At 47.9% G+C, this 15,383-nt stretch overlaps 1 protein-coding gene across 1 annotated transcript in view; it reads left to right on the forward strand.

The window, feature by feature from the left end:
• Positions 1-15,383, forward strand: part of ACOXL (acyl-CoA oxidase like) — a gene marked incomplete at both ends in the record, with an annotated part of 252,564 nt that overhangs the window by 11,840 nt on the left and 225,341 nt on the right. Inside the window, 6 exon segments of the mRNA XM_079792227.1 lie at positions 1,681-1,761; positions 6,362-6,484; positions 6,986-7,084; positions 12,032-12,131; positions 13,231-13,269; positions 13,272-13,302. Coding sequence (XP_079648353.1) covers positions 1,681-1,761; positions 6,362-6,484; positions 6,986-7,084; positions 12,032-12,131; positions 13,231-13,269; positions 13,272-13,302 — 473 coding nt within the window.

Genomic DNA, 15,383 nt, shown 5'->3' on the forward strand with positions numbered 1-15,383 from the left:
GTAAGGGGAGGAAGGGCTTGTTGCCACCATGCGGGTGACCCTCAGGAAGATCACCTGGTCACAGGGACACGTTGATGTCACGTGCTCACTGGAGTACAAAGTAGGGATGCACTGGTGATGAAGGCTAGGTCTCCAGAGTCCCAGGTTTCCTGCAGCTTAATCACACCATGTGGGACAGTAAGTGGGGGCTGGGGGGGAGCAGACATTCGTGATATGGGCATTGAGCCTGGTTTGAATATATCAAGTCTAAATGAAGGCAGCTATTGACACAGAAATACTTGACTCAGGCCCTTGTGGTGCCATTTACTGGGTGACTCTGGTTGGACAAGCCTTGTGAGCTCTCTGAGCCTAGACATTTCCATCTGTTACATGGGGTCAGTGCCTCCTGTCCTGCTTAGCCTCAGTGGAGGGTTGTTGTGGGCATTAGGGAGACAGAGGACACTTGGGCCCTTCGAAAAAGCCTGCAAAGATCTTCTCCAGTTGTTTTTTATTATTTGATGGTAACTAGCTCTCCAGTGGGAGCCGGAGCTGGAGCCGGAGCCACGCGATGGTTCATACTAGAGCCTGGAGATATTTTAGAAAATAATCAATACAAGATGCACTGGGTTGGAGCCACGATAAGACTAATAAGTCTTGACAGTGTGTTGTTTGATAAAATTAATAATTCTTGAGAGAAACATTGTAAAAACCTATAGGAGGGGAAAGCAAAGTGCAATGGGGAGAGAGCTTAAACCCATGTGGAAACTTGAGAACCATTTGCGGAAGGTCGGCTCTCATCCTGCTGCTGTGGGGCAGGTTACACACGTATACACACAGTCACACATGCTCATGTGCACACACATACACACCCCACACAATGCATATACATGTACAATACGCATAGTACACACGTACACACACACACACACTCACGCACATGTGCGCACAGGCCACAAGCACCAGCTTTGTTGGCTGGGTCTCAGGAGAGACTGGTGAGTAAGGAAGACTAGTAGTAATTTTAATAGTGGGTCAGGGGCCCCGCACCTGCTAAGGAAATGCCCCTGCCTCTGAAATTTTAAGGCAAAGCAGTGACAATCGTTTGCACCGTCCCACTTCTCGCTGGTGGAGAAGCAAGTGCTCATGTGGCTTTGGGATTCGTGGCTGTTGTGTACAGCCAGTGAGATGGGGCAGTGAGGGGGCGGGTTTAAATGAGCAAAGCCTGAGCTGATCTAGGTTAGACAGGGAAGTAAAGAATATTGCTCTTCCTGTGTCCTCAACCTTCCACTCCTCTGTCTTTATCAAGACTGTCCCTGGATTGGAGCCAGGCCTTCCGGCTGACCAGAGGTCAGCGCACAGGCTGCCGGCAGGACTGCGGAGCTGTGGAGCGCCAGGGGCAAACCTGCTAGGCAGCTCAAGGCCCCAGGGAATCTGTCGGGAGTCTGGCCTGCAGGCAGACACAGCTGACCTTCTATTGTGTAAGAACATCATCTTGAAGCTCTTATATATAGTCAGAGACCAGACAGTCACCGGAAGAGAGAATGAAAACATTTACTGCCGTAGGATGATGGGGTTAATACTCATTTAAAAAGTGCTCTGTGTTGCATTTTTGTTATAAAGTAAATATGTTTTTTATATAACTGTTAATCCATAAGTTCAGAAAACCATAAGGAAACCTTGACATTGGGTCTGTCCTGTTTCCAGGCAGAGAAAACAAAGAATTTTGCCAGCCGAAGCCTCGTCATAGAAGTGCTCTCCACGGCAGACATGGCCACAGCAGTAAAGGTGAGAGGGACTGGGCACCGCCCTCATGAACTGACACTTGGTTTTGAATGACAAGGGCTCCTGCAGCTATCAGTCTATTGATGGGAACAGATTTTTGTAAAATGTACAGCTTATAACCCATCCCCCAACCTCCTCTTTACTCATTGCATTCAATCCTGTGTTTGTGTTTTCTTTGCTTTTCCTTTTATTGGGTTTTATTGCATTGTATCAATCAAATATTTGTATTTGTTTAATTTTATAAAAGCCATATCAATCATTTGTGATTTTCTTTTCTTTACTTAACTGTCATCACTGATGGATCCATATGGTTGCATGCCACTGCATTCATATTTATCTTTTAAAATCTTTTCATTTTGGAATGATAATGCTCACAGGAAGCTACAAAAGTAGTACCTAGAGTCATAAGAACTCCTCACCCAGGTTCCATCAGAGGTGACACCATACGAAGCTGTAATGCAGTAAGAAACCAGGAAATTGGCACTGCCTCAGTGTGATCACTGGACCAGATCTTGTTCAGATTCACAGCTTTCCACACATTCGAGTGTGTGTGTGTGTGTGTGTGTGTGTGTGTGTGTGTGTGTGTGTGTATGTGTTGTTCCGTGCAGTTAGGTTCCATACACAGATTCAGACAGACACCACCACAATCAAGATAGAGAACTGGCCTTAGCCAGTTGCTCAGTGGGAGCGTCAGCCCCCAGACTGAAGGGTCATGGGTTCGATTCCGGTCAAGGGCACATGCCTTGGTTGCAGGATCCATCCCCGGGCATGTGTGGGAGACAACCAGTCGATGTGTCTCTCTCACATCTATGTTTCTCTATCTTTCCCCCTCCCTTCCACTCTCTCTACAAACCAATGGAAAAATATGCTTGGGTGAGAATTAACAACAACAAAAAAGACAGAGAACTGTTTCATCATCCCAGACATGCACAGTGCTACCCGTTTGCAGTTGCCTCCAACCCCCGCCATCCCTGTTTTTTGGCAACCTCTAATCTGTTCTTTGTAGTTTTGCCATTTTGAGAAGGATGCACAACGGAAGGATGCACAACGGAAGCTTGTTCACTTTTGACTGCTGTATTGTATTCCTTTGTGTGGATGTGCCCAGCACTGGGAAGTCTTAGACTTCTGCACTGTGCTGACCAAATGGGTATAAAATGGCACAGCTCAGTGGGCTTGCTTTGTGTGTCCCAGCTCACCAAAGATGGTGACTGAGTGGCGTGAAGGGCATGCCTGCCGCGGCCCCTCACGGTGCCCCAAGTCTCCAGAAGAGGGTCATTCATGTGGCTCTGCATATATCATTCCCTCCGTGGACACTCTTGGGCCTCAGAATTAGTCCCCACATCCACACCTCAGTCTGATGTTCCCACAGGGGGAATGAAACTAGAACAGGATGCGAGAATGACCAGACAGGAAGGCCTGTGGATCGATGGTGAGTCCAAGGTGGCAGTTACTTCTGTTCTGCAGTGTAGTCATCAAAAATATGGAGGAACTAAAACCAAAGAAATGAATGAGTGCCCACTTGGGTGATGGCACCCACCATAAGGTCCTTCTGGGAAGACCGGCCTCCCTGGACTTGAGCCAGTCAAGGTCCCTTCCCTTCTGGATGCATCAGCTGTGGCTCCAGAGAGAAGAAATTCAGCAGAGATGCACCAGATAGTCCCCTCTTTCAGAAACAATGAAGGACCCTGGTCTACACTCAGGGTCCCTCTCGCCCCGCCACCTGCCTTCTCTTCAGCCAGGTCCGGTGGAGTGTGACCTGGGAAATCTCCACGGGTGTCCCTGAATTGTGGGTGGGGCTCTTTTGGAATCTCTATGGTATGGAATTGAGCCTGGTGCATTGAGTCCTGCAGGGAATGTCTGACTGAATCGGGGGCGGGGGGGGGGGGTGTGGCAGCCTGTGGTCCAAGCTGACTTGAGGGACATTCCACCCAATTGCAACATGTGCACATTACTTAGATCCTGGTTCAAGCAACGAACTAGAGAAAAATTCCAAGCCAGTTGGGGAAATGAGTACATTACATATTTGGTGATACTAAAGAATGGTTATATTCTAGGTGGGATAATGGTTTTAGGGTTATGTTTTTAAAAAGAGTATTTCCCTTTTTCAGATGGATAGGACCTGCTTGGGGACGAAATGACAGGGCATCTGGGATAAACTTCAAGATTACCTGGGGTGTGGAATGGGGACAAAATTGTGAGGTCGGTCATCTTTAGTCCATCATACTCTTCTATTTTGTTTGAAATTTTTCTCAATCAAAAGCTTTTTAAGAAGTTGTTCTCTTGAACAAAAATCTGAGTAGATTTAGAGAAATAGATATTTTTAAATGCTTCTCTGATCACTGTGCTGCTTAAAACCCCTTCCTGGCACTGGAGGGATGGGTGCAGGGTACTGGGAGCAGTGCCTGTGAGCTCTGGGATGGGCAGGGCGTCCCCCACCTCCCTGCCAGCCTAGAGCCGCTGGTGGCCTCTGCCTACTTCCTTTCACCTTCCCTGAGCTGGCTGTTCACCTGAGCAGGGGTGTCAGCATCAGTTCATCTTGTCATCTGTGCCCACAGGCCGGGCCTTCCTTTCCCTCCATGCCTGTTACCCACAGACTCGGGTGTTCCTGAGCGCTTTGGACAAACACCGTTGTGCTCACACAGCCAAGTGCTGGCCCGCTAGGTTGGCTCGGCAAACAGCTCACAGTGAGGGGCAGGAAAGAAAGAGAGGTGCCAGGGAAGCCTGGAATCCTCACTTAGCTTGGGAGTCGCCCAACACCTCTGCCAAAAACACTGATTCGGTCCGGAGGGACTCAAGGCTGAAAGAAGCGTGACCTGCCTCCTTTTCCTCTTCCCACAACTGGTCCCTTCCTTACTTGAGTCATCTTACTATCGGTCTTAGTTTGCCTGGGCTGCAATGATAAAACACTATAGATCAGTGGCTTAAACAACACACATTTATCTTCTCGCCATTCTGTAGGCTGGACATCCAAGATCAGAGCCAGCAGGTCCAGTTCCTGTGTAGGACCCTCTTGCTGCAGATAGCTGCCATCTTGTGTCCTCACAAGAGGGTTGATGGTGGAAGAGAGAGTGAAAGAGGGAGGGAGGCTGGGAGGGAGTGAGAGAGAGAAATAGCTCTCAGATATCTCTTCTAGGAACACTGATTCCATGGTGAGGGCCCTGCCCTCATGACCTCAGCTAAGCCTAATTAGTTCCCAAAGGCCCCATATCCTAATACCACCGCATTGGGGATTAAGACTTCAGCATATGAAGTTTGGGGGCTACAGTTCAGTCCATAGCACTGTCCTTACTGGGGTCACCACTGTCGCAAATAGTGCCTGCAGTGCCTCAGTGTATCCCCTTGGCTCTTGGAATGAAAAGCGGCGGATGCTCACAAATTTTCTTTGGGAGACCTGCCTTCATTGTTGTGTGGGAGGGGCCTGGCCTGCCACAGCCTGGTGCTGGCTGCTTCCTGGCCCACATGCCAGACCATGGGTCAGTGGCAGCAGGGAGACCAATGACCTGGCACACGTCCAGTCTCTGGGGTTTAGTCCCAGGTCTGGCGCGTTCCCTCTACATCTGAGGTCATGGTGAGTGGCCTGAGTGGCTTTAGTTTCTCTCCCATGAAGACGTCACTGCCAATGCCCGCTCGTAGGCTGTGTTCAAATGGAAGCTGGTGACAACTGTGATGTGCTCCATGCCAGGCCTGGGTGTGTGCTGGGGCCGTGACCCCTGAGATGTGGCTGAGCCCTTCCCAACACTCTCCAGGGAGAGGCTCACTGAGTAGACTGAGGTGGGATCAGCCTGCACCCCAGCTCTTGCCCAGCTTTCCCTGCTATGATGGGCCATCCCTCTATCTAGTCCCCATCTAAAGCTTAGAGGCCCAGCCAGGGGACCCCCTTCTTCACCCACCCTCCATCAGCAATACTTTCCCAGGGTTTACAAAAGACTGGATGAAGTCCTGGCTGCTGACCCTCACCGAATCATTGCAGAAGTTTCATGAAGTGCTGTTAGATGCCAGGCAGGTTGGGTTTGAACCCCAGCCCTGCCCATTTCCTCCAGCACAGCCCTGTCAGGTCACTTCCCTCTCCTGAACCTTGGGGTCCTCATCTGACAAGTAGGGGTGATGTTTTCTTCTCTGAGTTGTCATGAGAACCAATGACCTCGTGTGAATGGAGCTCAGTGCTTGGAAGGCGGGGGTGCTCATTAGTTGGGGTGCTCATCATTCACTCCATTGTCAGATGGGGATTGAGGGCTTCTGTGTCATTTGTCCCAGGTCCCACAGCAGGGGGAGCTGCGCGGGGGTCTGATGCAGCCAGCCTCTTCGCCTTCCTGTTGCTCAGTTGCATGTCTTTCATCCCAGGCCTCGGGAGCTGGACCCTGAGCACACAGGCAGAATGAACGTTCAGAAGTCATTTGATGGGGTGAACAGGGCACCCGGGATGGAGGACTGACTCGCTGTGGTGTTGGAGTGGCCTCTCTCTCTCGTGAACTGTGAGCTATGTCTGCCGAGAGGAACTGGAGTCTGAAGGGGTAAAGGGGAGGGCATGGTGTTTGACTGGGGGCTAGCTGCGACTCAGTTGTTGACTGTTGCTCATAATGGCCTGTGCTGTCCTTCTTTCCAGTGTGGAATAATTTATTGGCTATTTGGTGGTGCAGTCAGGAATCTCAAAAGCCTGGGACATGTAACCAAGAGGCTTCAGCCTTCTTTTATGGAGAGCCTTAAAAATTCACAGTGGCTAGAGTGTGTGTGTGTGTGTGTGTGTGTGTGTGTGTGTGTGTGTGTGTTTACGAATGCTTATGCAGAAAATAATGCAACAGGATTAGTGTCAGCCAGAACTTTGTTTGGAATGAGAATTTCTCACTCTCTTCTCTTTTTTTGTATTACATTGAGCCTGTCATATTCTTAACATCACATTAGCTGTCACCAGGATGGATTATAATTTTTTAAAATATGTTTTTATTGATTTTGGAGAGGAAGAGAGAGATAGAAACATCAATGATGAGGGATCAAACCCGCAATCCAGGCATGTGCCCTGACCTGGAATTGAACCATGACCTCCTGGTTCATAGGTCGATTCTCAACCACTGAGTCACACCAGCCAGGCTGGATTATAATTTTTATAATTATTTCCAACTCACCTCTTCCTCTCTCACCAACATTCCTAATCATCTGAAAGGTCTGTAGTTAGATAGTCAGAGTGGCCACCTGAGCAGCTAACCCCCTTCTCACATCTGATTAACTGCAGGAGCAGAAATACACTGGGATGTTTGCAATGACCGAGAGGGGCCAAGGGAACAACGTGAGAAGGATCCAGACCGAAGCCACTTTTGACCTCTCTGTACAGGTGAGGATTCTTCCCCTTGTGTAGTTCCGGGCAGTAGGTCACCTGCACAGAACCAGTGTCTCCCCCTCTGACCGAGCCCAACTTCATACCCTCTGGTGTGCCCTCTGGCATGAGGCACTTTGATTCACAGCAGTCATCTAAGTGCTTCAGTGGAGGTGGACATGTGCTCACCTCCACAAGTCTAATACCAGTGCTTACACAGCACCTACTGTGTGCTGTGTCTACCTCCAGGAGTCTAATACCAGTATCACACAGCACCTACCAAGTGCTGTGCTCACCTCCACAAGTATAATACCAGTCAGTGCTTACACAGCACCTACTATGTGGTGGGTGCTGTTCTAAGCACCTTCCATGCACTCAATAAATAATGCTTATGACAACTCTATGAGAAAGATGCCAAAGCTGCTTGGGTGTCCTTCTTCACAATAGCAGGTGAGTGACAGGAAAGGATGTCATTGTTGGTACTCTCCAGCGCACTGTGCAGCAGGAGGGCACAGTCCGTGCTGCGTCTTCCTCACCTGGAGCTAGGTCCTCTGTGCTGGCACGGTGCCATGCTCTTATTCGTTACCTGCACGAAAATTCATAGGACAACCAAAGCTAACATTTCACAGTCGTACCTTTCCTATTTACTACATGTGATGAACTCCAAGAGTTTCCCTCCCCTTATCATTAATTAAAAGTTGCTTGAGATGCATGACCCTCTCGATTAATATTTCCATTGTGGGTAACAACCAGCCACGAGCAACCCTGCTCTGCAGATCCCCACCCCCATTCTTTAGCTCCTACTCCCCCTGAATAGAGAAAACAGATGTGTACTTATTTCACTTTACGTTATAGTTTCTTGTTTGATATTGGGTATCCAGAAGACCTACAAAGGAACAAACACATTTAGAAGTTCTTTCTAGAAATGACTTTGTGTACATGTAAGTATGCAAGTATGTGCATGAGTGTGGGTGTGGCCAATGCATGTGTGTGTGGCTGGTCGACCAGGTCTTCATTTTTGCTGAGTTTGGACTTTAGAGCCTGGGCTTTTGTAAGTAGGTTTTCCTGACCCACAAATACTAGGTGCTCAGTGTTGAGAATGACAGGTTCAGTGAGGGCTGTGTGGGAGGGTGCCCTGCCTTTCCTCCTGCCCTGGTGCTGGTCGTCTTCAGCAGCTGGTGATGTCCAAGGTCACGATAACAGCAACAGTGAGGACCGCCCTTTAGTGAAGGCTCACCATGTCAGACGCCCTCTGCATCGTGTACTGTATCCCCTCACAGCCCAGGAACTGTCAGCGCGCTGCTTCTGCTCATTGAGCACGTGCGTGCCAGGCACAGGCTTAGCCCTCCCTGCCACATGGTTAAATGTTCTATACCTACAGGAAGGTATTACTGTCCCTATTTTACAGGTGGAAAAACTGCGGCTCACAGGGGTTAAGAAACTGATTCTGGCTGTGCAGTTCATGAGCAGGTCTCGGGTCCTAGTGTGATCATCCCTCACAGCTTAGCTTTCCTGCTAAGAGATGGGGGCTGACATCTTGTGGGTTTGGGCTGACCAACTTTTCCTCTTCCCTAACCATGGTATTGAAGTCACCTTGCTGTTATTAAAGGGAAAAATACCCTCACCCACATTATTTATTTGTTTCATCTTACAATTATTTTTTCCACAAAAATAATTTCCCCGTGCTGGTCTCATTTCCCCTAAACAGCACAAACGAGGTAGCTCCCAGGTGTGAAACCATAATGATGCAGGGACTCTGGTGGATGCCGAGTCTCCGGAGGATAGCACAGAGGAGGTGGAGGCCTCGTGTGCTGGTGTGTTTCTCTTTCATGTCCCTTTAAACTATTAGAGCGTATCAAAGAGCCTCCACTCCCTTGAGGACTGTCCCAGCTTCTCACAGTTTTGGGTTATTCCTTCCTCTATGTTGGTTGTTTTATTTATTTTTTAGGGGGGGGTTGGGTGGTGGTATGGATAGTTAAGAGGTAAAAGTTTTATTTTTATACTTTGTGCTAAATTTCACAAATAAATGATGCTAAAATCTCTTGGGTGAAGGTATCTTAATTTTTACTTATTTATTTTTTTAATCCTCACCTAAGGATATTTTTCTATTGATTTTTTAAAATACATTTTTATTGATTTCAGAGAGGAAGGGAGAGGGAGAGAGAGACAGAAACATCAACCATGAGAGAATCATTGATCGGCTGCCTCCTGCACGCCCCCCTGCTGGGGCTCGAGTTGGCAACCCGAGCATGTGCCCTTGTTCGGAATCGAACTCGGGACCCTTCAGTCCATAGGCCGACACTATATCCACTGGGCCAAACCAGCTAGGGCAGTGGTCGGCAAACTCATTAGTCAACAGAGCCAAATATCAACAGTACAACGATTGAAATTTCTTTTGAGAGCCAAATTTTTAAAACTTAAACTATATAGGTAGGTACATTGTTATTAACTTAATTAGGGTACGTGGTATTTTGTGGAAGAGCCACACTCAAGGGGCCAAAGAGCCGCATGTGGCTTGCGAGTCGGGTTTGCCGACCACTGAGCTAGGGCATCCATTGATTTTTTTAAAATTAATTAATTTTTTTAGAGAGAGTGGAGGAGAGGGAGAGAGAAACATTGATGTGAGACACATCGATTGGCTGCCTCCCGCACACACCCTGACTGGGGCTGGGGATTGAGCTTGCAATGGAGGTATGTGCCCTTGCCCCTTCAGTACCAGGGCCAATGCTCTAACCACTGAGCAACTGGCCAGGGCCATCTTAATTTTTAGAACTTACAGCAGTGACCACTATGCTAGCCTTCAGCAAAGCATGATACTGGGAGCCGGCACACATGGTGTGCATTATGTAGATCAGCTACAACGCCAGCATTTGGGCTGATGCAAACTTTCCAAATCAAGTGTTTTTGCCAGAAGTGACAAACCTCCTTTCCCAGAGTATATCAGATGTTTACGGGGACTGGTGGCCTCCTGCCATTCCCTCCCCCCACATATTTCCTGCCAGGCCAGTGGTTTCTGCTACTACCCCTCCTTCCCTGGAGGTGTAATCTTCGCCTCACCACACGAACTGTTGTTGTTTTTTGTTTGTTTTTTACTGCACCAGCCTCAAACAGTTCCTTTCTTTGAGAAGTCCTGGCTGGCCCGCCAAGACCAGGGCAGCCTCCGGAGACTTCTCTTAAAAGGATTCAGCCATGTCCATTTATATCTCTGCAAAGCCCTTGCACATGTGAAAACTTTGCCTGCGCAAACATATGTCAGAGCGGGTTTTCTTAGGCTTCAAGACTGTATTTCTTGGCCAGAAGGAAAGTGGAATCTACATACTTTCGAATCTGAAACCTGAGATAATCTTTCCATGATCAATAGCTTGTTGGTTTAGTTCAGTCACATCTTCAATATTGTCGGTTCCAATTAAATGTGTATTTCTCCTGGACGCCCCTGCCTGTCCCAGGTGCCTTGTATTCAGAGCTGGCCATTGTGGTGTTTCAGGGTAACGCAGGTGGTGAGCCAAATTAGGGAGAACCAACCGGTTAGGGGAGCATGTCCATTGCGATCCTGTACTGCTGGCTTCCAGGGGTAAGGAAGGAAAACCGAGTTCTGAGCAGAGACTTAAACAGAAACCTCCATTTCTTCCCACTTCTCCCTGATCAGGGTTCTTTTCAGACTGTTTTGAGCTGGAATCCTTGATCATGTTAAGGAGACAACCTGTATGACACATTCTAAGATTCTCTTTCTTTTCTTTTTAAAATTTTGTCTTTATTGTTGAAGGTATTACAGATGTCCCCTTTCCCCCCCTCCATTCCCCCCCTTCCCAGGCCTTCACCACACTATTGTCTGTGGCCATGGGTTATGCATATACTAGTATGTATATAAGTTCTTCGGTTGATCTCTCCCCACCCAGCCCCCCGACCCCTGCCTTCCCTTTGAGATTCCTCAGTCTGTTCTATGCTTCTGTGTCTCTGGATCTATTTTGTTCATCAGTTGGTTTGTTCATTAGATTCCACATATGAGTGAGATCATGCGATATAAGATTCTTTTTCTTATAAGATAGAGAATCATTTACAAATGGTTCTGAGGGCTTGTATGTGTGAACCTTTTTGGGGAAGTTCTGAAAGAGCCATCAAAGCCTTAACTAAGTTATTTCTCTTTATACAAGTCAAAATGGTATGGGCTGAGGGCCTAAGCAGTGGTGGGAGCAGGGCATGGCTGCTTGTTGGTTTTGCTGGCATTGAGCACACTGTTTTGGCCTTTGGTTAGTTGGTTGCTGTTTGAATGACAGGCCTTTCTCATGGAGGCAGTGATATTCATGGCCCGGGTCACAGGGATGGGCAGGAGAAACCAAGTGATTAGTCCTGAAGGAGTGATGCCCAGCAGACAAAAGGAAACACATAGACATGGACTTGGGCCCCAGGTCATTGGACGTCCATCCTGTCTTGTGAACCTCATAGGTGGGATGTTTGGGGGACAGGGGTGTATGGAGAGCAGAATGGATATTACTGGGCTTTTAGGGGTCTGGGTGTTGGATTATTTAAAATCAGAGCCTCAGTGTGTTTAGAGAGAAAGATGTTGATCATTGAAGAAAGTCTTTAGATGTTGAAGCCCGGTGGCTCAGGAGTAGCACACGTGTCAGCCCACCATTATCACAGAGAGACCAGGAAGGAGGTCTCTTATCCAATGAAAATTTATCCAATGAAAATTGGCACCTTATTTTCCTGATGGAAGAATCGTTGAGGTGCTTTCATTTCTAGTCATTTTCATGGGAGGTGGAGGTGAGTGTGTGAGCTGAGGTGGTGGCATAGGGCCTTGACCTCACAAAGCTGAGTCAGACGACTTTGTTGTCTCCTCTGCTGTGACGTTACCCGAGTGGGCGCACTTCACGATGCAGGTGTTTCACAGTCGTCCTTGCACTGAGCCGAGGTGATAGAATGAGGTTTAAGAAGAGAAATGCCGTCGCTTTGCTGTTTCTGTAGGAGGTTGTGATCCACATACTGTGCGAAGACGCTGAGAAGATGTACATCGGAAATGCCATGCACGGGAACTACGCCATGGTCTTCGCCCAGCTCATTGTGGGTAGACGGTCTAAAGGCTGGTCACCACAGAAAACGAGAATGATTCTCCTCATCATCACTGCTCCCCAGTGAGCACTTGGCCCTGAAAACCCACGCACAGGGCAGTGTTTTTCTTGTAATATTTGTGATGATAAAATTGACCAGACATTTAGATGTTATACACTGTTATCTGCGATCAACTGTGTCTTGCCCCAGGAAGTTGTAAAGCTTTATTCCTATCTTTTTTAAAAATATGTATTTTATTGATTTTTTACAGAGAGGAAGGGAGAGGGATAGAGTTAGAAACATGGATGAGAGAGAAACATCCATCAGCTGCCTCTTGCACTGGGCACTGCGAGGCCGCAGGACTGGGCTGCAGGTGTGTCTGTGAGAGCTTTGCATGTGTCCCGTGGGAACCGGGACCAAAGCCCTGGCTGGCCCCCCCTCTGACAGTGCCCCTGGTGTCAGTGTTACTGAGAGCAGGGGCTGGCCCTCACGAGGTGAAACACCACCACCTCAGAAAGCCTGCGTGGTGTCCTTGAGCTCCCAGATTCAAGTGTGTCCTTGTCCAGGATGATGTTCTAAATAGAGATGTTCTCCCCCCAGACTAAGGCTTCCCAAGGTGAGTGAACAAAGGGACCCAGGTCCGACATGTCATGAGGAAGTGGGTTGGCAGGTTTCAGAAGCCTCTTGGCAGTCAGGTCGCCCACCCACCTGCTGCCATCCTGGTCCTTGTGGCCAGATTCATTGTCTTTTAGGCATTTGCTTGACACATTTGCCCGTCTGTTGGGATGGAGAGGCACCTGTGTTCTGCGTTCCTGGGGGAGTAAGGGCTTTCCTCCCCTCTCTGTTCTGTCTGACATTCTTTCTGCTGCCTGGACTCGCCCTTTCCCATCACAGCAACTGCTCAGACAGGCAGGCGTGGCCCCACAGACCCCAGGAAGGCACAGCTGTTTAAGGCAACAGCAAAGAGCATCCCCACCCCCAGCCCTCGCACAGTGCATCACACTCTGGAAAGGACTTTGCATTCAAGTGGCATGGGGCCTAGGAGTAGCAGAGACAGCATTTCTGAGGCTGGCGTGGATTCACCCTGCAGCTCCTTTTCTTTCTGCTCTCTCTAGGTCTGCCTGCGGTGGATAATGGGATTTTAATATTTGACAAGTTCAGATAGCAAGGGACAGCCTGCTGGATAAGTGAGTGGTCCCTCCTTACCTCATTTCCTGCACGTGTGATCTCATTGCTCCCAGCCCGGGCCTGGCTCTTGGCCTCCTGAGCTGCGGGCAGGACTTTGTTCTCATTACCACTCCTGCTCGGCTATTGACAACTAACTAGAAAATGCAGGTAAACAAACAGGACAAAATTAAAATGATCCAAGATGCTATTACCCTGACATAGTGTATGTCATACTTTAACGTCTAACTTTTTAGACTTTTCTCCCTGGTGATATACCTATCTAAAGAGAGAAATATATTTGAGTTTACTGAATGAGATCCTCTTATGAATTCTTCTTTATAACTTGAATCTCTGCTTCACCTTATATGTCAGATGTTTCTGTGCAACAGTAAACACACGTGCATGGTCATTGTTAACACTGCTGTGAAAGACCGTGAAATAAATGATCTATGACTTAGGTACTCAGTCACGATTGTTGGGTATTTAGGGTGTTAGTGTCTGTGTTGCAGGTGTTAAAACGAGCGCTGCTGGGTGGATACTGTCACAGGTGCTCAGGGCCACTGCCCAGCTTCCCGGGGTGCGGCCCAGGTGGCTAGACAGTGAGGTGAAGGCGGCTTCTCCAGCCGTAGTCCGGGGCTCACAGCGCTCTTTGCAGAGGCTCAGAGACACCAGCTCCTTTCCTTTCCTCAGCAGCATTTCCTGCATCCAGTTAAAATCCCGGACCACAGCCACATTTACTGGTAAATCTGTAAAGCAGTCAGGCTCGCTCCTGCTTTCCTATGGATTTTCCATTTGCACTTCACTCCTTTTTGTTGCTTGCAAGTTCTTGTCAGCAGATAAATGGCATGGATGCCAAACATTTAGTAAAAATGGGTGGGAAACAGACTTAAAGTGGACCCAATTCTGTTTGTTATCTCCCCCGCCCGCAGCCCTTGAATTGCTTGGACGTAACAAAGGCTTCTTTGCAGCGTCCCTGGTGAAGCCCTCAGGCCCCAGGAGCAGCCGGTGCCCAGGACCCCAGATGCCTGCACATTTCCTGATCACCATGGCATCACTCCACTGGGAGATGGGGCGGAGGGCAGCAGAGCTACAGGTGTGAGCTCTCCCTATCGCCCCCACCCTCACGGGGCCTCCGTGGCCTGGACAGCCCTCTCCCAGAAGCTGGACCCACTGGCTTAGCATTCATCTAATGCATCAGAGATTAGAAAGTAGTTTAGACCAGAAAGAAAAGTGATAGGAAGCTACCCAGTCTGTAGAAGATAGGAGCATACATAGAATACTCTTTGATAAGTAAGATTTGATTTTAAAGCCATTCCATGGACATGTAGGCTGCCGTTCCCGCCCACCCCCCCTCCCTTCCCACCCCCCGCCGTCAACTCCCCCATACATATAGTACAGAACAGCAGCAGCAACACAGATGTTTTGTGGGAGGAGTCCCACTTTGGGGGTGTTGGTTTATCACTTGATCAAAAATGGGTCAGTAAATAGACATGATGAAATCGCTATCAAAATCCCAGTTGCCTTTTGTTTTCTGCAGAAAGTAAGAAACTGGTCCTAAAATTTATATGGAAATGTAAGAGACTTAGAATAGTGGTAACAATCTTGATAAAGAAGAACAAAGCTGGTGGACTCACACTTCTTATTTGAAAACATATTACAAAGCTATAGTAATCAAGACAGTGTGGTATGGACATAAGAATACCTGTCTGTCTGTCTGTCTGTCTATCTATCTATCTATCTATCTATCTATCTATCTATCTATCTATCATCTCCACAGTGGAATAGGACAGAGAGTCTAGAAATAAACCCTTACATTTATGGTCAATTGATATTCAACAATGGTGACAAGACAGTTTAATGGGGGAAAAAAGTCTTTTCAACAAATGTGCTGGGACAACTAAATATTCATATGCAAAAGTATAAAGTTGGATCTTTACTTCATATATACAAATGAACTCAAAATGGATCATAGATCTAAGTGTAAGAGCTAAAACTATAAAACTCTTAGTGACCTCGATTTAAGCAATGATGTATTATTAGATGTGATACCAAAAGCACAACCAGTCAAAGAAAAAAATAGATAAATTGGACTTGATCAAAA

Source organism: Cnephaeus nilssonii (genome assembly GCF_951640355.1).
Source record: "Cnephaeus nilssonii genome assembly, chromosome: 15".
NCBI lineage: Eukaryota > Metazoa > Chordata > Mammalia > Chiroptera > Vespertilionidae > Cnephaeus > Cnephaeus nilssonii.